This window comes from Canis lupus, chromosome 13 (assembly GCF_011100685.1).
Source record: "Canis lupus familiaris isolate Mischka breed German Shepherd chromosome 13, alternate assembly UU_Cfam_GSD_1.0, whole genome shotgun sequence".
In the NCBI taxonomy this organism is placed as follows: Eukaryota; Metazoa; Chordata; class Mammalia; order Carnivora; family Canidae; genus Canis; species Canis lupus.
In genome coordinates this window covers 19,321,078-19,345,694 of record NC_049234.1, presented here as the reverse complement: position 1 = coordinate 19,345,694, position 24,617 = coordinate 19,321,078, and the positions used below count along the sequence as shown (strand labels likewise).

Here is a 24,617-nt window from a genome sequence, read left to right as displayed (position 1 = left end):
TGTTCCACCTGGACCTGGGAGGAAGGGAGGGAAAACAGAACACTTTTGCTTCTATCACAAACACAAGCACATCTTTGCAGCAAAGGTGGTCAAGAAATAGCAGTTTGGCAGAAAGATCATCTCTTTCTTAGGCCGCTATGCAATTTAATATCAGACTCAAGTGGAAAGTTTAGAAGATCATGAAAACATTGTTGAAATTTCTCTCCAGACTCAATTTTGGTTCCAAGTTTATTCTTTTTCCCTGGATCCAGATGATACTTTCTCAGTGATCTTGCTACATCCTTAAAGTTCAAAGTAACCATTTCAATTACTAACAGTGAGAAATATGAAGAGTTTTGGCTTTGTTGAAACACAATTTTCTCTACCAAGAAAAATAAGTGAATAAGTACACGAAGTTCACAGTTTACAAGTAGGTGCTGTTGAAAAGTGGTTTGGAACTAGAGGGTGCCTTTTCCTATGGAATCATTAGAATTGACAATTACATTCCCTGGGCAGAGCACTGGGTGTTACACTGTAAGTTGGCAAATTGAATTTAAATTAAAAGATAGTAATAAAAAATATACAAACCCCAACTGAAATACAGAAGACACACATTTACAATTATTAGCAATGCTGGCATTTACTTTTAAAACCAAAAAGAAATACTTAGAAATATAATCAACTGTTTCTCGAATGCTCAAGATGGAGGCAAGGTGGGGAAGCAAATGCAATTTTTGTGACCATTCTCAAAAAAGATGTTTAGGACCTTCATTGGCTTTAGGCTTTGCTGGTATTATACTCAATTTCACTTCCAAAAGTATAGTTTACCTTTTCCCCTGGAACAGACATATTTCTGATGCTTTTTTCATATTGACTGGCTATGGCTGGGCCCATCCTATTCTAACTCTTCAGTGCCCAGAATGTGAAGCAGTCCTTGGCAAATATTTGCAGCCTGAATGAGTGGGGCAAGATTTATTTTTGTCCCTGAGGTAATAAAACACAAGCTAGAAGATTGAAGGAAGAGAAGTGCTTTCAAGAGCATGTTGATGTGGTTTTGTGTAGAGACTGAGAGAAACAGGCAGGGGAAGGAGAGTGCTCCAAAATCCAGTGCTTGAATAACTCAAGACAAGCTCATTATTGTCAAAAGCACCATTCCTTATGGTAGAGCAGATTATCCCACGGTTTTCTTTTTTCCCCTAAAGACTCCTCTAATGTCTTAAATGATTTTGGGGATTAACTATAACACAGAAGGAATTATTGGCATTATTTGCACTGCCATTTGCCTTAAAGTCTACAATTATACTAAGTATAATGGAAATCTTTTCTTAAGGGCACATCAAAAGGAGTTTAAAATGCTGTATTCATCATAAATCACGTCAAGCCCTAATACATTTTCGTGCCCAAAGGTCAAGAAAATCTACTATTATAATAATTCCAAAAACAAAAGGAAAATTAGAAAGTTTTCAATTCTATCCCTAAGCTACACACTAATACACTGACATGTTGACATGACACAGAAAAGGAGCATGAGAAAAACCCAAATGATGAGCCTACCGTGAACGTCTTCCTTGCATACGGAGCTCCGGGAGTCAGGAGTTCCTCAGAAGTTACAGGTCTCTTCAACACTGTAAGACAGACACAAGGTCAAGGTGCAAATCCTTCTGCCTGTTTGTTCATTCGTATAGCGGATATTTACTAAATGCCTCATATGTGACTGTCAGTGAAGAAGCATGGCCAAGATCCCTGCCTCACGATGTATATTCTAGCCGAATACAGGCAGAAAATATTAACAAACATGAACAACCCTAAGCCTAATTTACAGAGCTACGGGAAGAAGAAATGGCACAGGGTGAAGGGAAGCCAGAGTGCCAGGGGTGGGGCCAGGGAGTGGGTTGACATTTTTCTGTAAAGAAAAAGGTTTCAAGTGCTCATATTTCTTTTTTTTGGATCCTGATATGTATTCAACAGGACAAGGTAGAGAGAGACCTGACTCTAGTGGTCTGATTGCCATGTTTCAAGAGCTAACCTCACACGACACACCACCCACATCTCACTCGTGGAAGCTTTACTTGTTTCCTTATCAGTATCCCGGACTATATGGACACACTCACTGCCTGTGGCCCTGAGGAATAATAGAATATGTTATGCATATTCAGCATGTGCTAGGCACTATGCTAGGTGCTCTAAATATATTATCTCATTTAGCCATCACAAAAGCTATTTAGCTAGGTTTCTCACTGTCCCTATTTTATTAGTGAGAAACCAGAAGCTTCAAAAAGTCAAAGAGCTTTGTACAACATCTCAGCCCTAATGGGTAGCAAAGTCTGGATTCAAACTCAGGCATTTGATGCCAGTGCCTATCAGCCACTGTGCTACATGGTTTCCCTCCCATGCTACTCCCTCTCTGTGAGTAGAACAGACTCAAAATCTCCAGAAGGCAGTGGTGAGTTGTTCAAGACATTTGTTCTTCTCAGCTTGCTGATGCTGCCCACCAAGATGGCAAAGACAGCAGCCAATTCCTGACTTGCTGGCTGCCTAAAAACCTGCCAGTACTATAGTCCCTCCTTATCCGTAGTGAATACATTTCCAAGACCCCCTGAAGTGGGTGCCTGAAGCCACAGAAACCTATAGATACTACGTTTTTTTTTTGTATGCATGCAATATATGATAAAGTTTAATACATAAATGAGTCACAGTAAGAGATTAATACCAATAACTAGAATAAAACACCAATAAATAGAATAGTTTTAAGAATATTTTGTAATAAAAGTTATATGAAGTGGTCTCTCTCTCTCAAAAGATCTTATTGTCCTGTACTCACCCTTCCTGTGATGAAGTGAGATGATAAAATGCCTATATGAGGAGACACAGTGAGTAGACACAGGCATTATGATAGAGTGTTAGGCCACTACTGAGCTTCTGATGCTATGTTGGAATGAGGATCATCTGCTTCCAGGTTGCATTTGACCTGGGTCACTGACACCCCAGAAAGGGAAAAGGGGGACCACTGTAATGAACTTCTCCAGCCATCCTGTGCTAAGAACTAGAGGAGGACTGCTACGGCCATCCACAGAAGCCAGCGAATGGGGGAAGATAGGGAGCCTCCCAACCCAGTTGTATGGAGATCATGAAGTTGGTTGTCACAAAGAAACTTGAGTGGCCAAGGCCAGGCCCCTAACCTGGCAAAGTGAACCTCCAATTCCCTTTGCTGGGAGTATTCAGATGTCAGAGGTCAGTACTGGAACAAGAGTGCAGCAGAAAAAGAAAAGGCAGCCTAGGGTAAGACCTAGATGATCCACCAGGCAGCTTGTCCCTAACACTTTCCTTTAAAGGCAATGAAGTGCTTCTCGTTGAGATGACAGGTAGCTAGGATGATGACTTTTGCTTTCAGGAAGCTCATAAAAGAGAACATGCATTTGTGTTGCCCCCAAAAGAGGGAGTAGATTGAGTATCAAGAAAAGAACCTCTCAGATGAATAGGAGCTAAGAGAAGAGGTCCATGGTTGAGGACTGAAGCCCTTTTAATTCTCTATCAGACAATCCCCTCCCTACTCCCCATAACCATTTCTGGGTGTATGAATTTGGATATAGAAATCACATTGCACCATAATATTTGACAATAATACTGACCACTTCTTTTAATGCACATTCTCTTTCTTTTTTTGAGAGATACCTGCCATATAAAATTATATTAGTTTGAGTTTACAGCATAATGATTCAATATATGTATGTATTTTGTGAAATGATCACCACAATAAATCCAGTTCACATCCTATTAACTCACATAGTTACAACTTGTTTTTCTTATGATAAGAACTCTTAAGTTTTTCTTTGCAACTTGAAATACGCAATACAGTATTATTAACTATAGTGACCATGCTGTACAGTACATCCCGGGACTTATTTATTTTATAATGGGAAGTTTGTACTGTTTGACCACCTTTACTCATTCTTCTGGCCACAACCAATCTGTTCTCTGTAAATGCGAGTTTCGTTTTTTTCTCTTTTCATTCCACATATAAGAGAGACCACATACTTGTCTTTTTGTTTGACTTATTTCACATAGCATAACGCTCTCAAAATCCATCCATGTTGTTGCAGGTGGAAAGATCTCCTTTTTTATGGTCAGATAATAATAAAAATATTCCATTATGTATATATAACTCATCTTCTTTATCTATTCATCTATCCATGGATCCTTAGGTTGTTTCTACGTCTTGGCAATTGTGAATAATGCCATGACAAACGTGGTGGTGTGAATAGCATTTCAAGTTTGTGTTCTCCTACCTTTGGATAAATACCCAGAAGTGGAATTGCTGGATTATATGATGGTTCTGTTTTTAGGTTTTTGAGGAACCCCAACTAATTTCCACAGTGGCTGCACCAATTTATACTCCCACCAACAGTGCACAAGGCCTCCTTTTTCTCCACAGCCTTGTCAACACATTATTTTTTGTCTTTTTGACAACAGCCATTCAGAGGTGTGAGATAATATCTCATCATGGTTTTGAATCACACTGTACTGTAATATTTGACCGCCATACTGATAAAATAATTATAAATTAAAATATTAATTTAATTAATATTAAAATATTTATTTTAATACACTGTCTCTTTCTTCTGTTTAAAAATATAGAAATCATGAAGCCCACAGAATTATCCTTTAGCTTTCTCTTCTTGTGTCCTTCAGAAGTTATTTAATCATCACAAGGACACTAATCATGCTAATATCTGTAGCTTTTTTTTTTTTTTTTTTTTTGGTCTGGCTTAGGACATTTATTCACAGTACTAAAAATATATCCGATGTAAATATAATGATTAATTTTAAGTGCCTTACTGAGAAGGCCTACTTATCTGCTTGAGAAAAAAAAAATCACACATGAGCTCACCGCCCTCTGGGAACCCTCCCACAAGAGTGAGGGAGAAGCTTGTCAGAATATGGGTAAGACCTAGGATTTACAAACCACGATTAAGACAATTGAGGCAACCACAGTTGAGACCCAAAAAAGGCAACCTGACCTTTCCTTGATGCCTGCTTTATCAGCAAACTTTTCCCTTTGAGCCTATAGGCAAGGAGAAAGAGGAAAGGATGCAAAACCCACCTCAGTAAAGGTGGATGCGTAGCTCATTTACGTAATTAACACTTTGTTCTTTTTCTACCATTGTATGCAATCAAAAGAAGGAAAGTAATATTCCATTGTATACAATGGAATATTACTCAGCTATTAGAAATGACAAATACCCACCATTTGCTTCAACGTGGATGGAACTGGAGGGTATTATGCTGAGTGAAATAAGCCAGTCGGAGAAGGACAAACATTATATGTTCTCATTCATTTGGGGAATATAAATAATAGTGAAAGGGAATATAAGGGAAGGGAGAAGAAATGTGTGGGAAATATCAGAAAGGGAGACAGAACGTAAAGACTGCTAACTCTGGGAAACGAACTAGGGGTGGTGGAAGGGGAGGAGGGCGGGGGGTGGGAGTGAATGGGTGACGGGCACTGGGGGTTATTCTGTATGTTAGTAAATTGAACACCAATAAAAAATAAAAAATAAAAAAAAATAAAAAAATAAAAAGTTAAGTTCCTTTCAAAAAAAAAAAAAAAAAAAAAAGAAGGAAAGTGGCTTTAGCATAGCTGGCCCTTTCCTAACACTGCACCCTTCTGCTTCTAACTTTAGGGACACCTGTCAGATTTCCATCGGGGTTTCAAAGAGCCTATTTCTAAGAATACAGTTCTCCTTTCTCATTATACCTTAACAGCAGTGTTCCATGAATTGAAAAACCCAGTTGCATATGGGTGCTCAATGATTTTCCAGCTAGAGTCAGTGTGGAAGCAAGTTTCTTCATTCATATGTTGCAGGTTATGATTTTATTCTTCCAGCTAAACCTCCAGAAGGTAGCAGAAAAATGTTAAAATAAGTGAAATACTCACTTTCCTAGATAATGGTCTTAGATAATAATTTTCTTTTAAAGCCCTTTGAACATCTATTTGCCCTTAGTCTCACTAGCATGTTCTCCCCACAGAGAGATGATATTTTCACCAAGGGAAGGAATCACAACCTTTCATCTTTGTATCCCCAAGTGCAGTGAGGAGGGCACAGCATGAGCCAAAGGAACAAAGCCCCTTCCCTGAAGGTGATAGACTAGACTAAGGGTGGACAGAGCACTAAATGAAGGGAGTGAGGGTGTTTTCAAAGCAATCATTATTTTCATGATGGACCATGCAATCGAATCTTGGGAGAGGTAGGTAAGGAGCAGTGAGGAGCTAGTAGGATCCGTGAGTGATGAGTTCCCACAGGCTGAAGAATTGATTGGGTCAAGGAAGAACTGTTTCTAAGCACAAGCTCATCAACAGTCTTTGTGCCTAGCCTTTTTGTTTTTTTGTTTGTTTGTTTGTTTTTGTTTTTTGTTTTTTGTTTTTGAACGTAAAGGCCACAGAGGTTGATTAGGAGGATTTGAAACTGCAAGGCACCAAGATTCAATTTCAGAGAGAGTTGGGTTTGCACAGATCTGTGCCTCTTCTTTGGGAGATATGGGAACCCAAAAGGTCTTTGCACCTGCTCAATCCCTCTTCAGAACTGAGGGGCTTCTCCCAGTTGCTAACTGCTGATACCTTCAACTGTCTTTGGAACCACCTCTGAAGAGAGCTGCCTTACCTAAGGTCATGCCCTCCTCCCAGGGGCAGCCAACACCTAACAACTGGTCAACAGGAGGGCTGAAAGGCCTGGCCACCTCAGCCACCAGTTGGGACAACTCTGAAGGGCCACCCCGACTCCAGAGCTCCCTTCAGGGGTAGTGGGGCAGCCTGATTCTCCCTCTGCCCAAACCTACGTGCTTCCCTTGCGTTCAACAGGTGTTGGCCCCCAGAGTAGCCATAACAACACTGCCACGTATTAGTTGCCCCTACCTCCCCCACCCCCATCAGAGAATCTGCTGCCCAAGGAACCCACCCAGCCTGCACCTCTGCCCAGTCATGGTCAGAAATGGGGGCTGCCGGGATCCCTGGGTGGCGCAGCGGTTTGGCGCCTGCCTTTGGCCCAGGGCGCGATCCTGGAGACCCGGGATCGAATCCCACGTCGGGCTCCCGGTGCATGGAGCCTGCTTCTCCCTCTGCCTGTGTCTCTGCCTCTCCCTCTCTCTCTCTCTGTGTGACTATCATAAATAAATAAAAATTAAAAAAAAAAAAAGAAAGAAATGGGGGCTGCCTTTTGGTCACTCACCGGACTTGGGGTTGCAGAGCACAGGGGGGCTGCTGCTGAGCGTGGGGCTGCTGCTGAAGTAGCCACTGCTGCCGCAGCTGCTCATGCTGCTCCTCCGCACCGCAGACACAATCTTGATCTCCTTGCTGGGGCTGACTGCGTGGGCCAGAAACACATACACACACACAAGGTCGTGAGGATGGTGGCTTTGGTTCCCTGGAGCATGTGGGCTTTCCGCCACAAGATAGAGGCAGGCGAGTCACACACGCCAGGAAAACGCACCCGGCCTCTGAGTCAGAGAAGCAAGAATTTGAAGGGCAACCTGCCACTCACTGATGGCACAACCTCAGGCACTTTGCTTCAGGTCTCGGAGCCTCCACTTCCCCAGCTGTGAAGTGGGAATAATGCGATCTCACAGGGCTGGTCGGGGGAGTAGTGTATATAATGTACAGGCACGTACTCAGGCACAGGCCTCCCAGCCTCCACTTCCCCAGCTGTGAAGTGGGAATAATGTGATCTCAGGGGGCTGGTACGAGGAGTGGGCCATATACTGTAAGGGGATGTACTCAGGCACATAAAAGGTTATTTCAAGAGCGGTTGAGCCCGCGCTGAGCAGTTCCAGGAAGGATATAAATCAACTGCTGGCTCTACACTTAATGGATTAACAGTAATAATAAGTGCCTCCTGATTTTAATATGATGTCACTAGCTACCCAGAGCCACGGACGAAGGAGATTAGAACATAATAACACATATTTAGCTCTGACAGTGTATGTGAGGCAGCAGTTTAGTGCTCTGACCTGGTCCTCTTTGCCTGCAGAGTCAGTGGCTCTCGACAAGGAGAGGAGAAGAAGGTGTATGGCCAAATGAAGGAAGCCGTGGAGAGTACCCGCTTAGTGCCTGGAACATGGGAAGCACAAAGTAAATGCTGGCTTTTATAGTGACCACAGCCACTCTATCCCTGTCATCATTGTCACTTTTTGGGTCTCTCGTGCCCACAAGAAACAGGCAGGCCTCAGGGCTAGAAAGAACATGAACAGTTACTCTGCATTTGCAGAAGACCACAGCTCTACGGTGACACACTACTGGTGTGTATCTGAGCACAGGCTGGGCTCCTGACCGTCTGTAAGTGCTTACTTTGCCTGAGGGGCTCTTGCTTCATTCTTTCTTCCACCCTAGATGTGTCTGATGAGGGGGATCAGGGTAGAGACAATATAACATAAGCATTGGAATTAATACAGAACTGGTGTAAGTCTAGGCTGACCTTGGGTCAGCCCCTCCATTGATCCATGTCTCAGTTTCTCCACCCATAAAATGAGGATAAGAAAAGTCCTTCCTCTTAGGATATAGTGAGATTTAAATAAGAAAACTCATGCAAGCAAGCTTAGCTCAGGGCCAGGGGTGCAGAAAAGTCTCAATATAGCTACGAGTGTTCTCACTGCCACCTGCTGTAAATAACCAAGACACACATTCTCGCTGTGCCCTGAGTTTCAGGTGAAACCCCAAATTTCCAGACCTGAGGCCAGCCAGTTCCTTGGGTCAATGCCAAATTTTCAGAGGAGTTGAAGATACCCCTTGGAGCACCTCTGCTTCTTATACAGAAGGGACATCAAGTTAACTTTTTCTGGATGAGTAGGGCTATCTTTGTGAACATCCGTCAGCATCATTTCTGTCAGGGATCATTGTAAAAATAGGACTATTTGACCTTCCATGTGACACCCTAGGTTTTATGAGCTCCTGTGTTTGCTTTTCACAAGTTTTCTTTGCTCTGGATCACCCCTTCATGACGGATGGGCAATCAGTTAATTGCCTTTTTCTTGTATATGCCCTCAAAAGTCTTTACTCACCATTAAAACATACAGCTTTTCAGTGCTGTGATTTAGAAAACGGGATCATTAATGATATATAAGAACTGTTTACAAATGAAAAGTAAATAAGGTAAAGTGAGAACTTAAGAAGCCTTCTATCATGCAAAGACATAATTTTATAAGACGGTCTTCATGACATCTAAATTGACTGCCCAGGAACAATTTGGTCATGCTGGGTTTTTTTTTTTTTTCATACTGGTGGGTTATGAATAAATAAAAATGGGCTGGAGAACAGCATTCCACAAAGGTGAGTTATTACTATACTATTTCTCAGAAGACAAATGCAAGTGGTTGGATACACAATGGAACTGACATACCGGACATAAAACTGGTAGATTTCCGATTGTCATGGCTCTGCTTCCTCAGGCAGAAGGGGCTGTCGTGAGTTTCCTGAGAGGAGGGAGATTTTTCATTGAGCAGCTCCATCAGTCTGCGCCTCCGCCGGAAGTTCATTCTGAACTGGTAGAGAAGGTTGCTGTCCACAAATGGGTGCTTGTTGGACACTGCAGTGGAGACACAACAGATGAGCATGCCTGGCATCCTGGCCACTGAGCACTGCAGCCAGAAGTCTCCATCCAATAGGGGCAAAAGTCTACAGAGTTTAATTCTACAGATGCCACATGAGCTTGTAGTCCACACACCATTCCAAATTCTTTCCACGTGCCATGTACTTTAAAAATTGGCTAACCAGTTCCCCTGGGGCTGCTTTGCCTGACCTCACCCCCAATCTAAGCCATACTTTTCCTCGTGTTGTCTGAGCCACTATTTAACCTCCAGCTGATCACTTACCATACTGTACCCACATTGTCTGTTCACTTCTCTACCTTTGTCCACTCAACTCTGGCTCTCTGGGTTTCATTGTTTCATGGTTTCATGTCGTCATGTGTCCCCATGCCCAGCAAAGTGCTACTCCCATGACCATATGTCCATTCATTTTTTAACTTTTGATTTTGAAATAATTATAGACTCACAGAGAGCTGCAAAAATAATAGAGACCATATATCTGTTTGTTTTGGTGGTGGGGAGAGCTCATCTCTTTCTCCCAGCTAAGTCACTCTGCTTAAAGGCTCAGACTGCGTCTTCATCATTCTGGCATCCTGGAACCCTAGACTACCATGTGTTTGGCTCAGTGTAGGTGCCTAGTAAAAGACTGGCAGTGAATATTCAGTGATGGGTAGTCAGATGGATAAGCAGCATGTCCAGAACACTGCTAACTTTAAACTAGTTAGTGGCTAGTCTACACAACAATTCTCCCTAAACCAAGGGGTAGTTTCATAGTATGTGAAGAGTTTTCTGGGGGTATGGGAAATTGGAGTATTAAGGACAATGCATCTAGTTTTTCCTAAAACTAAGTATATTTCATGTAAAGCCTTTCCTTTATTCTGAATGATATCATCACAATTTTTTGTTGTTCAGTCATTTATCCATTTATTCAACTCACATTTGTTGAGTTAGGTTAACAACATGCTGTGTACATTTTTGTCCTGAAATTTATGAAATGATGGTAAAAAAGAGATAAAAATTCTTTTTTAAGAACTCATTCTTGGCAATTTTTTTTGAAATGTGAAATTTAAAACGCTGTAAATCACTAGGAAAATAATCTAACACAACCCACTGAGAATCATATTAACCCATTTATCAGTAATGGCAACTAGCACAACAGCCTCTTTAGGTATTTCACAAATAGCATCACATTCCTGCTGGCTCAACACCAGCAAATGCAATCTAGGGTTATAGCTATATTTATCATGTTCATTTGCTTTGAGTAATTCTTCTGATTATGTGAATATCCAAATCTCAGAAAGGTGGGTCCCTATTAAGAGAGTCCCATGCCAACATTTAGCTTAATGATTCATATGGAATTTTCACTGTCTCTAAATGGTGATAAACTAGTCACTTTGGCTAAATGAATGATATTGCCCACAAAGATAGATACACTTAATTCAGTGGTAGTTCTACAATGTTCCTAATAAATAATGCATTCTTGGGTTCAGGAGATGCTGAATATATCCTGGAACAAGGGGTAAGCCAATTACACTTTGATACGACATCTACAAATAGTGGTTGTTTTGTGGAGAGTCAAATTTTTATATAAATTTACTAGATCACCACATTCAATAATGCTATAACAAAATTTTGTAGGTAAGTTATTTATTTCTGGCAAACTTTTCTGAGTTTATTGAGATTTTTTTAAATCCTCAAGTTGACCTTGGCAACAGTATCTTAAATTACAACCAGAAAATACACAGTTCTGTAATAGATTTATTAATACCTCCTGTTTTCTCTTTGGACTGTGACTTATACAAAACACTGGCTCTGGCATAAATAAATCCAGAAAAACACTCTAGATCCAAACAAATTCCAGAATGGCCCAAAGTACATTAAAAAATATCTTTAATTGAAGTGGAAATTTGACTACCAATTTAGTCTCCTCAGGCTTTAAATACCAAGATGTAGATTTGAAGTCATACCCATGCTCCATTCTTCACCTTCCCACCTCTCCACCACCTATAGCACCGAGGGTAAATTTAGCATCTAAGATAAGATGAAAGAGTTAAATTCAAATAGTCCTTATTCATCATATTCCCTCTCCAATAGTGCAAATGACTCTAACCATGACCAAATCAGGGAAAACAAAAACTGGATGAGATAGCAGACCACACCTGTTAAGCATAATGCCAAGCAGATTGTAAGAACTCAATAATGTATACCTTATTATTTTACAACCACTGTTGTTGTTTTTACAATTACCATCATGTTCTGATGATATACTGCCATTTAGCTTATGGGACTTCAATTTTATGACACACTATATTTAGTGCTCCACTTCAATTTTCAAGGACTTATTTGGATTTTAGCACCTTGAGGAGCACCACATTCTGTGAAACGAATGTCTCCATGTGTTCATCCTCCAGCTGTGTGGCTGGCACAGATGGAATCCAATTCTCTCAGAATAGAAAAGTGACAATTGCATGTGTCACCTGCATTGTTTTCAACGAATTATTTTGCTTTTAAAAGGGTTCTCTCTCTCTCTCTCTCTCTCTCATTAAAAGTATAATGACACAAATACTGAATGTCATGCATTTGCTTTGTGAGCGTAGCTTTAGGTGTAACACAGATAACTGTAGTCACAAAACCTTGAAGAGTGCAGGTAAACAGACATATTATAGTATCAATCAGTCACACATGCATCCGTTCATTCATCCAACAATGTGAGCACCTATGAAGTGTCACACACCATCCTAGTTATCTATCTTAGCATGGTGATTGGAATATGATGCCTCATCTACTCTTCCTTTCAAACTCATCAAAATCAAAGTCTGCTAAAAGAGACATGGCTTCAGATAAGAACAAAAACAATTAAGTTGGGACTTCACTGAACACTCTTTTAGATTAAATGAATTTTAGAAAATAATATCTCACAGTTTTAGTGAAAGTTCTAGATTTAGATGACCTCAGGGTTGGTTTTTTTTTTTTTTAGATTTTATTTATTTATGCATGAGAGACAAACAGAGAGAGGCAGAGACATAGGCAGAGGGAGAAGTAGGCTCCTCGATGGGAACCCGATGTGGGATTTGATCCCAGAACCCCGGGATCACGACCTGAAACAAAGGCAGATGCTCAACTGCTGAGCCACCCAGGTGGCCCAATGACCTCAGTTTTGATCCCAGTTCTGCCAACTTGACTAGTGGAGTGCTCTGGGAAACTTATTAAACTTTTAACTTTGCATAGCTTTGCTGTGAAGGAGAAATGGGATAATTGATGTGAGAGATTTGGAATGTCATCTGAAATCTAATGGTTGAAGTCTTCTTGTTCTTAGACTCCTAAACATTGACTTTAGCCTTCAGTCATAGAAGTTCCTGCACAGAAACTACTTCTTCTGTCTTTTCTTCCCTTCTTTCAAACAACATCTTGCCCATCTCCCACACACAGTTCTGTCACTTTTTCATGCCTGAAAAATGTGAAATCTTAACCAGAAATCCAGGTCAAGTCTTGGCAAGTATCCTAGTGGAAGACACTTAAATCTCAGGAGTCCGTGGAAGAGGGGTGAATTAAGACACAGGATGTTTTAGAAAGTAATTGGATTAAGAAATCCATTTTTATAGCCATAAATTACATACATAGAGTCTCAAGAAATAAACGATGGCTAAATAACATATAGTTTATATGCCCAAGAGCGAAAAAGAGTTGGTTCTCCCTACACTTTAACATGACATTCTCTATATTAAAAACAAAAACCATTTGCTACATAGATGACTTACTCTTTGGTAAACACAGAAGAAATAACTTAAACTCTGGGGGGAGAAAAGTAAAGAGAGGGAAAGAAAAGTCATTCGGGGTATGGTGATTGGTGGCTCTGGATCTTGAGGTGGTTCTAATTCTTCACTTCTCAGATCCCAACACTATACAGGACTTTTATTTAAAGTAAATGTTGTGGATATGGATGTAACTGAAGGGTATTATGCTGAGTGAAGTAAGTCAATTGGAGAAGGACAAACATTATATGGTCTTTCATTTGGGGAATATAAAAAATAGTGAAAGGGAATAAAGGGGAAAGGAGAAAAAATAAGTGGGAAATATCAGAAAGGGAGACAGAACATGAAAGACTCCTAACTCTGGGAAACGAAGTAGGGGTGGTGGAAGGGGAGGTGGGCAGGGGGGTGGGGGTGACTGGATGACGGGCACTGAGGAGGGCACTTGATGGGATGAGCACTGGGTGTTATTCTATATGTTGGCAAATTGAACACCAATAAAAAATACATTTATAAAAAAATAAAGTAAATGTTGTGACATAAACAAGTTGATAAATTTTGTTCTCTGCTCCTTGAGAATATGAACCCCTACACAAGAATAAATAAGAGAATATTCAAAGCTGACATTCAATATCTAGTATTCTAGTTGTGCTCTCACAACTGTGCTTTAATTGAAAAGTGATAATTATTTATCCATTCAATTTATAATTTCTGGGGCTTACGAAGACTTCCCTTTCATATGGGTGGCATTCCCAACAGGGTTGACTTGGCTCGGTATTTAATCAGACATAAAATAGGAGGAAAATCAGACACAGCCAAAAGCTGAAGCCATACAAATACAAGAGGATGCAATTGCTGAGGAAAGTGGGGGTTCTGGAAGCATTAAGCTCACAATGTTGTTGACACTCAGAAAAGAAAAGAGATGCTGATTTGCTGTGTGCCTTTACTTTTCAGAAAGCATGAGAGAAATGCCATGTATCTACCAAAAGAAAAAAGTGACATACATATATATTCTTCTTTTTGTGAATAATGTGGCTACATTTTTCTCTTATACATTATTAGGATGACTTTAGTGAACACAGAGACCTTAAAAAGTGATTATCTATAAGAGGGGGAATTGGCTTCTATTCCACTGACATAATATAAAGATGAATATAAAAATTCATCATCCTGAAACCTAAAAATTCAGCTGAATATAAAAGACATTTTAAGCTACTTATCTAGTTGGAGGAAGGAAGGTCACATACTTTCATTCATCCTTGAAATGTTTGCTGGCAAAAGACATAACACCAGAAGCATCATGAAATAAGTGAACTGAATCCAGCTGTGTGATAAGGGAGGGCAGAGAGGGAGGTGGGGGGAAGAATGAGAATGAATGCCTGGGTGGCATTTCATCAAACCTTTCTAATTCATTAATTAATTTTTTAAAAGATTTATTTATTTATTTTGAGAAAGTGTGTGGGGTGGTGGAGATGGAGAGGGATTCTTAAGCAGATTCCTCCGTTGAATGCAAAGCCTGCAGGAGGCTTAATTCCAGGGCCCTGAGATCATGACCTGAGCGGATACCAAGAGTCAGCCACTTAACCCACTAAGCCACTTGGGTGTCTGCATCAAACCTTTTTTAAAATTAATTAATTCATTTATTTATTTATTTATTTATTATTTTTTAAAGATTTTATTTATTCATGAGAGACACAGAGAGGGGCAGAGACATAGGCAGAGGGAGATGCAGGCTCCCCGCAGGGAGTCTGATGCAGGACTTGATCCCAGGACCCTGGGACCATAACCTGAGCTGAAGGCAGATGCTCAACCACTGAGCCACCCAGGTGCCCAGCATCAAACCTTTCTAAAGGGTGGTCTTGGATCTGGGATCACATAAGTAACTTAGCAGAGTGAAAAGAGGGCCTAAACAGAGGGGGGCAGGGGAAGGATGATGGCTACTGCAAGGAAGAAGAAAGATCAAGGATGAGGTTGGGGGCACCATACTACAAATGCAACCTGGTGTCAAAGCCAAAAGGCATTCCAGGTCATCTTTAAGACAGGAGACCCTCACTAGCTGCCATGATTAGCATCCTCCTCATCACCAACCTTCACAACAGCAGAGGTGGGTGTGGTTCACGACTTTCCCCAGGGCACCATGGTGAGTGAAGATCATTCTGGGCTGTGAAGGCTGTCACTCTATCCTACTCCCCACTCCATTTCCTCTCGCTTGCTTTCTCATCTCCTGCTGATCCCTGTACCTCCTTGTAAAAGGACCACTTAGCCCCTGCAGACATTGCCTAAGAATACTGACAAATCTCAAGGATAAACAGGTGGCAGGCCTAGTCTTCAGACTTAGTGTTTCTAAAAGGCAAATAAATTCTGCATATGAAAATGCTGCACCTTCTCTGCCAACAAGAACAAAGCTTTCAGTTGTGTCATGCGCCCTAGGAAGGCTCTGCACCCTGGTCTCCCTGTTCCTACTAATTCACAGTCATTCAGAGTCCAAGAAACTCATGTCACTTAGTATGCTGCCGATTTTAAAATCTGTCAAGACTAAAAAATATTCATATCGTGCTTTTTAATCATGTGTTTGGTGCAAAACATGAATTGAGAACTAATTACAACAGAAGATTAAAGCTTTTTTTTTAAAAAAAAAAGTATATTGAGCTATACTTAAGGCCATAATTACCATCTCAAACCATTCTAAGGGATTCAGAAGTTGAAGGGGCCCTGTTTCCTACAGCAGCAAAAGTCCTCGATTTAAGAACATTAAGCAATTGTATTTAAGTGCCTATGCCACGTAAGGACAGGGCTAGCTAGCTAGGTGCCTGGGATAGAAAACTCTTCTAATGGGCAATAACAACAGTGAGTCAGAGAACTAAAATAATTACTTCCTGAGCACCGACAACATTAAGAGGATATGAAAACAGGAAATTGGTTTTAGGGTATAAAGTCCTATTAACTGATATGACTAAAACAGAACACTTCACATTCACAAAGTTAGAACCCAATTACACTAACTTAATTGAACGGAGGAGAGGGGATGGGAAAGAGACGAAGAAGGATCAAAGTAACTCTAGTAAAGATAGCAGAAAAGAAGAAAAGCAAAACAGGACACCGTGACTGTGTAGGATTCTGCAGGTACTGCGTCTTATTGTCAGAAATGTAAAGGTAATAAACAGATGGTAGGTCATATTATGTTTCTTCTTCTCCATGCATCATTAAATAATAGCTGGGTGCATTCCAAAGATTAGAACCTTCATTGTTAGTGATAAAATGCAGAACAAAGGCCATGCTTTTTTTTTTTTAAGATTTTATTTATTTATTCATGAGAGACACAGAGAGAGAGGCAGAGACACAGGCAGAGGGAGATACAGGCTCCTTGTGGGGAGCCCAATGTGGAACTTGATCCCAGGACCCCGGGATCATGCCCTGGGCTGAAGGCAGATGCTCAACCGATGATAAACCCAGGCGTCCCACAAAGGCTTTGCTTTTCAGAGACTAAATCATACTATAAAGCGCAGAGATCTAAAAACAAATTTATTTTGTCCAAGAAATGGAATACTTCAAAATTCAGTGAAAAAATTCTTGTAACTGTTCTAGGTCTTTTGGAATTGTTGGCATAAATCCAAAGGCCTAATTAAAGCACCTCAGTGTTGATTTACTTAACATGTATACATTCGGCACAGAGTCTGGATAAGATACTGTGTAAAGCCAGCGTGGGTGAGACCATCAAATTTATATTGAGCTCTACCACCAAGGCATCTGATGCTGAGGATGTTGATGATAATGATAATGAAAGTAACAATCGGCTAACATTTATTGAGTGATTCTCTGTGCCAGGCCCTATGCTGAGCACATGCATGATTAAAATACTAAGTTTTAAAGTGTTTTAATCTTTAAACTTTAAGTAAAGTTTTAAAGATTAAAACTTAGTGTTTTACAGATGGGAAAACAGTATTACACAAAGTAAACTTACCTAAGGTCCCATTAACAGGAAGGTCCAAGTCAGAAACACTGAATAACTCTGGAACCCCATGCCTTAATATCCTCCCCAGACTGTCTCCCATCCAGAGATACAATAATGCCAACAAAGAGGTAAATAAGCTCATAAGCACCAAAAACAAAACAAAACAAAAACCTAGAATCTGCTCATCCTCATTTATTCCTATCTCTAGTTTACAGAAGGCAGTTTGGATGGGCACATTTTCCACAAAACTCTTCACCAGGCCAGGACACTTATTACCTTGGAATTGCTCATTGAAAGGACAGAATGATGGCACAGGAAACACTGCTCTGGTCTCAGATGACCCTGGGCTGAACACCAGCTTCACTCTTAATTTTTTTTAAATGATGAACTGCATTGTATTTGTCCAAATAATACAGATCATTTTTTCCACTATCCATTTCACTCAGCCTGAGAAAAAACTGCCAGACTCTCCAAAGATTATTCATCTTTGAGACTTATGTTTTGTCCAGTGCTGGATGCCTAGTCTCTACTAAGTTACTCAACTGCCCCGAGCTTCAATTGTATTCATCTGGAAAATGAGTTGAAGAAATAAGAGAACAACATGGTAATGGTCCAGGGTCGCTCCATTACTGTTAGCCACACATGGGTTTCCTTGAGGGCACAGGTTGTTGGCACCCAAAAGACACCTTTCCAAGGTAAGCCTCTGCAGACTTCACCGATGTAGGGAAGCATGTGGAAGCAACTCTAGGTGGTCTGGAAGAAAAGGAGGCATCCAGCCTAAACCAGATCAATTCAGCAAGGCCAACAACACAGAGAAAAACATCCAGTGTACTGCTACAGGTACCGGAATAAAATCCTACCCAAGAAACACGGGGTGTGAGAACCCATCAAAGCCTTAATCCCTGATGGCATTTTCTAACTATTTCCAGCAAGGTTACCACAGAACCTGTGGTAATCTATCAGAACCACAGAACCTGTGGCAACCTGTACAGTAATCTATCAGGTGTTCTTATGGGACTGAAGAGCATGGTACCTTTGAAGTAGGAAGAAGCAGATGTTCAAAAAAGAAAGAAATCAGTAGTGAGATTTGGTGGTTTTTGAAGAAACTGTGCTCATATATTTTCTATATCATTTATATCTGTACTCACCTTTTCTTAAACAAAAAAGAAGACTGATAGAGGAAAAAGCTTGCCTACTTTTTTAAAAAAATAAACTTTGTATTTTGAAATCATTTTAGATTTATAGAAAAGCACCAGAGATGGTATAGACAGTTCCCATTTATCCCAGCACCTCCTAGTGTTAAGATAAACATGGTGCAGTGGTCAAAACGAAGACGTTAACATTGGCACCCACAGCTATTTCAAACCTCATTTAGAGCTACAAGGAGAAAACTATTCCTTGAGCCCATGTTTCACAGGGAAGGCCCTGTATTGACTTAATGAAAAAGACATCTGTCCTTGTGGATGACAATGCTAGCTGCTTGCCCAAAACCCATACTCTCTCTTCCTCCTTATTTGCCCAGGGCAGCAGTGTGCCTCGATAAAAGCATTAGATCCACTGATCGCCTTCCACCAAGGGGTGACCATGGGACACAGTTCTGACCCATGTGATGTAGGTGTAACTCTCTGGAAGAGGCAACCTTTCCGAAATAAAAGCAAAGTCTTAGGGCACCTGGGTGGCTCAGTGGTTGAGCATCTGCCTTTGGCTCAGGCTGTGATCCTGGGGTCCTGGGATTAGGTCCCGCATTGGGTTCCCTGCATGGAGCCTGCTTCTCCCTCTGCCTGTGTCTCTGCCTCTCTCTGTGTGTCTCTCATGAGTAAATAGATTAAAAAATCTTTAAAAAATGAAAATAAAGGGATCCCTGGGTGGCGCAGCAGTTTGGCGCCTGCCTTTGGCCCAGGGCACAATCCTGGAGATCCGGGATCGAATCCCACATCGGGCTCTGGGTGCATGGAGCCTGCTTCTCCCTCTGCCTGTGTCTCTGCCTCTCTCTCTCTCTCTGTGACTATCATAAAATAAAAAAATAAAAAATAAAAAATAAAAAAAATGAAAATAAAAAGCAAAGTCTTGCTAGGTGAAACCTCTCTGCCATTCCATCTTCTTCCTGCCCACGGTGTAGATCTGAGGCCTGGCGAACTCTAGGAATGGCAGAGAACAAATGGATGGGGCCTTATATACCTCTTACTAGCCTGGGATTCCCCACCTGGAACAGTTCGCTGCCTGAGGCAGAGGGACATCTCTGTTCAAGCCATCATTACTACATTTTCAGTTGTTTGTAGCAAAACACAATCCTGATACTGTTCCAAATGCGAGTATGGAGACATGAAATCAAAAGCTTAAGAAAACAAATGTTTTCTGTTTATTTGCAGCCCACACCTTGTAACAAACGGCTTGACTTGAAGCCAAGAAGGATTAGACATAAAGTCACGCAGGCAGAAGAGATGCCTTCCAGCAACTTGGCTCTGATTCCTGTGTGGGAACTGGTTATGGACAGTCCTTGGGCCTCAATTTTTACATCTGTGGAAAAGAAATTACAATAACCTCATCTCTTACTGGATGCAAGTGAGATTAATAAATATATGGGGACCCACAGATCTCTGAAAGACTGGTCACAATAATGCCAATGCACCAGTAATAATACTGTCCTGCTGCCAGCAAAAATCCAAAGGATCCCACAATAAAGAGTAGAAGTTTAAGGAGGTGCTCCTGAACTTTGGGTTATATATTGGATTAGTCCCTTCTGAGAAAGAGAAATGCCAAGATCAAAACCAGCCTAAGTGATGGTAGTCAGCAATTTCTGACTTGTGGAAATATTTAAAAATCAAGGAGAATATTTAAAAAAAAAAAAACAGAGGAGACAGAAAATATGATTGTGAAATCATTGTGCTGGGGAAGAGAAAATTATTGGTGCCATTCCAGAAACTTGTGTGGCTGGCAACCAGCTTTATGGGGGTGTTGAAACCGGCACTGCAAATAGAGATAACAAGGCGCTTCTTTGACACAAACATTGAGGAATTTATCCACAGACAAAGATTTCTGAGATGAGGGACTGAAAAATGATATACACTCACCAGGATACCACCGTATCATATGCTGGATTCAAAAAGGTCTAGAGCTAGGCTTTCTAGAATGGACACCTGTGGCTGCCAAGCACTTAAAATGTGGCAGAGTCTGAACTGAGACAAGCTGTAAATGTAAAATATGCACTGGACTTTATTTCATTTATTTTTGTTATTGTTTTCTTAAAGTAGACTCCATGCTGGGCATGGAGCCTAACACGGGGCTTGAACTCATGACCCTGAGACCAAGACCTGAGCTGAGATCAAAAGTCAGATGCCTAACTGACTGAGCCATCCAGGTGTCCCTGCACTGGATTTCAAAAGATTGAATAAGAAAAAGAAAAACATAAAAGTAGCTGATTGGTATTTGTCATGTTGACTATATTTTGAAACGACATTTTGGAGATAGCTAAAATATATTATTGAGATTTATTTCACCTGCTTCTACTGTTTTTACTGTGGCTCCTAGAAAATTTAAAAGTACATCTATGGATTGCATTTGTGGCTCACATCATGTTTCTATTGGAAATGGGATCAGTCTAGAGTAGATTCTGGTATCCCATAGGAAGAGCACAGCTAACCACCAAACAAGTTCATCCCTTTAAGTGCAGCACTTTGAGAGCTTATCTGTCATAGAAAATAGCTCTTATCCCAAGCTTCTGACAGCCCAGTGAGCAAGGGTTCTTCCCCTCACCTCACACTATGTCCCCCATCCTCTTTCCTTCATTTGATGATACATGTTATGTTCTCAATAGGAATCCCTTCCTGAGATTATGCTGTAAGCAACTGTCAAAGAGGACTTTAGAGAGAGAGGATCGAGGCTGTGGGCAAAACTAACACCTACCCCTTCTCCCTGGGCACAGTGGCCTTGGTAACTTCGGATGGAAACCTGTGCAGGAGCTGAAGGAGTGGCTACAATAAAATGGAAAGAATATAGACCTCAATATGCAGGTCTTCCTTGGATAGAAGGAGGGAAGAAGGGGCATGGGCTCCTCATGGGGCCCAGTGTCAACACTAGGACAGAGAAGAAAGTGAAAGGGAACTTCTTCGAAAAAAGCTAGAGAGGGGTGCCTATGTGACTCAGTTGGTTAAGCATCTGCCTTCAGCTCAGGTCATAATCCCAGGGTCCTGGGATCGCAGTCCCCTGCGATTTCTGTTGGGCTTCCTGCTCATGGGGAGTCTACTTCTCCTTCTCCCTCTGCCTGCTGTTCCCCCTGCTTATGTTCTCTCTCTGTCAAATAAATAAATAAAATCTTTTAAAAAAAAAGAATTAAAATGTTAGAGCCTTTAAAGTACTGCCAGTTTTAAAATAACTTACACAAATAATTTTACAAAAACATTACTCTCTAAATTAGATTAAATTTGGTTATGAATATAAACACATATTTTTTCAATTGTAATCTGGATATGTGTGTGTGTGTGTGTGTGTGTGTGTGTGTAACTCCTTCTTAAATTTTAACTTAATTTCATTGCATAGTCACACCAATCAGGTTTGACATATGGTCGGTTTTAAGCCTAGCAATCCCTCCCCAGTACTAATATGCTGTAGCCTGTTTAGCCATTCCTGGCAGAAGAGGGAAAGAGGGAACTGGGAGAAGGAGCTGGAGGCCCAAACACAAAAAGACAATCCAGACACACTGTCTGCAAGGGAGTGCCAGAGAAGAGAAACTGAGTTACCATGAGCAGCTAAGGACCTCCAGCCAGGAGTGGCTAGTTGGGGACTTTCTAGAGGAATAACCACTAGAGTCTGCACAACAGCATCAAGGATGAAATGCTCTGAGTATAATCCTTCTAACTGCTGTAGGAGAACCTGGGTCCCAGACATGAACCCTTGCCTGAACGTTCCAGTCTCCCAGCTGCAAGGGACTAACACAAGAGCTAACTCAATATTGACACAGAGAGGCACCTGGGTGGCTCAGTTGGTTAAGCATCTGCCTTCACTCAGGTCATGATCCCAGGGTCATGGGATGGAGTCCCAGGTCCGGCTCCCTGCTCATTGGGGAGTTTGCCTCTCCCCCTCCCCACCCCTTTCATGCTCTCTCTTGTGCATGTGCACTCCCTCAAATAAACAAAACCTTAAAAAAAAAAAAAGATGGACACAGAGTCAGCTAGAAAAATGGTCCACAAAATGGCCTGCAATGGAAAAGAGAATGGAGACATTTCATTCCTTAAAGAAGAGCCTCTGAACTTTTTGTCCCACTCCCCTCCACTCTGCCTTGAGGGCTGTGGGCAAGCTCAAGTCCATCAGTAGCCAGGACTTAACACCACAGTGCTCCTGACCAGTAGGAGTGGGGAAGGGCATATCATGATCAGTAATCTAAACTGTCCATTCCACCCTGATGTGTGTTTCTGATAAACCTGAGATCCTAGCCTACGTGTCCTACTAAAAATGACCACTGAAACTCAGATAAGTCCTTAAATGACCACATAACACCTAGCTGAGCAGTACTTAATACAAGATTGCATAGTTTCCATATACTTCAACTACACAGTGACTGTGTTCTTGTGCTCTAAGACTTCCTTATGCTGTTATAAAAATGCTGCATTTGGGTAAACTGAGGGCTATGTACAGCTGGGATACCAAGCAATGAGCTATCAGGAGTGAGGCAGGAGTTGGTAGGAGAGCAGGCTTCAAAGCCAAACAGCGTCTGTATCTACATTAGCGTCTGTAGACCTGACAAGTTAAACTAACGTCAACTAAAGTTGGAAATATTTACAGTTACGACACTGTTCACAAAAGCCCTCTGTTCCTTATGCATTGCACTCTTTTAGAAGATTACACGAGATAAGGTATCTTTCATTCCCTTCATACCTGCTAATAGTTAAGGCTTGGTGTAGCTACAGACCTGTTTTCCTTTAACCAATATCAACACTTTAATGTGTGCCAATGCACTGGCCCTTGACTTTGCCAAGCAACCTTGCTCCCTGTGTTTACATTGCAACAACATTCTGACTGTGTAAATTTTTCTTCTTGCTTTGGATCCAGCTCTGATAAAAAAAGTAAGACAGAGTCAAAGCATATCAGAAGGCACAATGGGATAATTCCCCAAAATTCTATATTGAGAATAACACAATTTTATGAGATTATGGCTGTTGATAAACATGTGATCGAAATAATCATGGGAAGTAGACTGAGAAGGCACCTGGGTGGGTTGAGTGTCTGCCTTTGGCACAGGGTGCGATCTGGCCGTCCTGGCAGGGAGCCTGCTTCTCCCTCTGCTTGTCTCTGCCTCTCTCTGTGTGTCTTTCATGAATAAATAAATAAAATCTTTAAAAAAAATAACAGCCTGTCCATCACTTTTGCCTGCCTTAGCACTCATTTCCCTGTAGTAACAGAAATTTCAACTTTTGTTTCGTTTTGTTTTGTTTTTGTGAACAATGGCCCTCCCCTACCTGGTGAATCTGTCAATCAAAGGGTGCTTTCCATCTTAGGCCCAGACGTGGCCTGTGTCCTAGATTCAGCCAATCAGACGCTCTCTAGAGCTTAGCATTGAGCCGCTGCCCTGGCTATAGGTGGCTGGAAGGTCTGGCCTGTTAGTCACAAGTTCCTGGCACCTGGATCCCCAAGAGCTCCTTTAGTTCTTCTTCAAGGCATCTGGTTTTTCAATGTTTCCTTTAACTGTCGGCTAGCTCTGCCATATGTTTAAAGCAAAAGATGACTGGAGCTGCTTATATTCCAAGAACTCTAGCTGGTATAAATACTCAGCCCTGTGCCCAACAAATGGCAAGGCCTCAAAATGTGGTCATTACTGTCATCCATTTATTGAAGACATTTTTTACTGAATATTTAATATACAAATGCTAAGCCATTGCAGATACGGAGAGAGAAAACAAATTCTCTGTCCTCAAAGCACTCACATTCTAGTTAAGGGTAAAGAAAGATGAAGATACTGACTGGGTACCATCTGTAATAGAAAAAAATCTCCCTTTGTTGATGGCAAGAAGGTGCCAAAAGCAAAAAGTAAGAGAATGTGTATAGGAGAGTCTTGATGGACAAGAAGGGAGGGTAGGTTGCCATTGACAAAGACTCTCTCCTTGTTCTGCCTTTATAGGGAGGTTCCCTCTGAACCCTCTTTTTGAGTAAGCCTTGACCTTGGCCCCCATCCTGTCTTTGGCAGGCTTAGCAAAGAATCCTTAGCAAAAGCTAAGTCAGTTTAGTGAGAGCCGCCCCCCACCTTGATATACAATCACTCTTGATATTTGACCAAGTTTCTCATTCTCCATCTTTGATGTATAAGTCCTTGGCCTACCTTTCAAAAGAATTCTCTTAAATTGGTTTAGCAAGAACCTCCCCTATGCTTGACG

At 41.2% G+C, this 24,617-nt stretch overlaps 1 protein-coding gene across 1 annotated transcript in view; it reads right to left on the bottom strand.

The window, feature by feature from the left end:
• DEPTOR (DEP domain containing MTOR interacting protein) overlaps window positions 1-24,617 on the bottom strand; it is a 135,192-nt gene that overhangs the window by 35,524 nt on the left and 75,051 nt on the right. The window contains exons 5-7 of the mRNA XM_038555411.1: window positions 9,366-9,551; window positions 7,203-7,337; window positions 1,534-1,604 (exon numbers count right to left, since the gene is read on the bottom strand). Coding sequence (XP_038411339.1) covers window positions 1,534-1,604; window positions 7,203-7,337; window positions 9,366-9,551 — 392 coding nt within the window. The remainder of the gene's footprint in view (window positions 1-1,533; window positions 1,605-7,202; window positions 7,338-9,365; window positions 9,552-24,617) is intronic.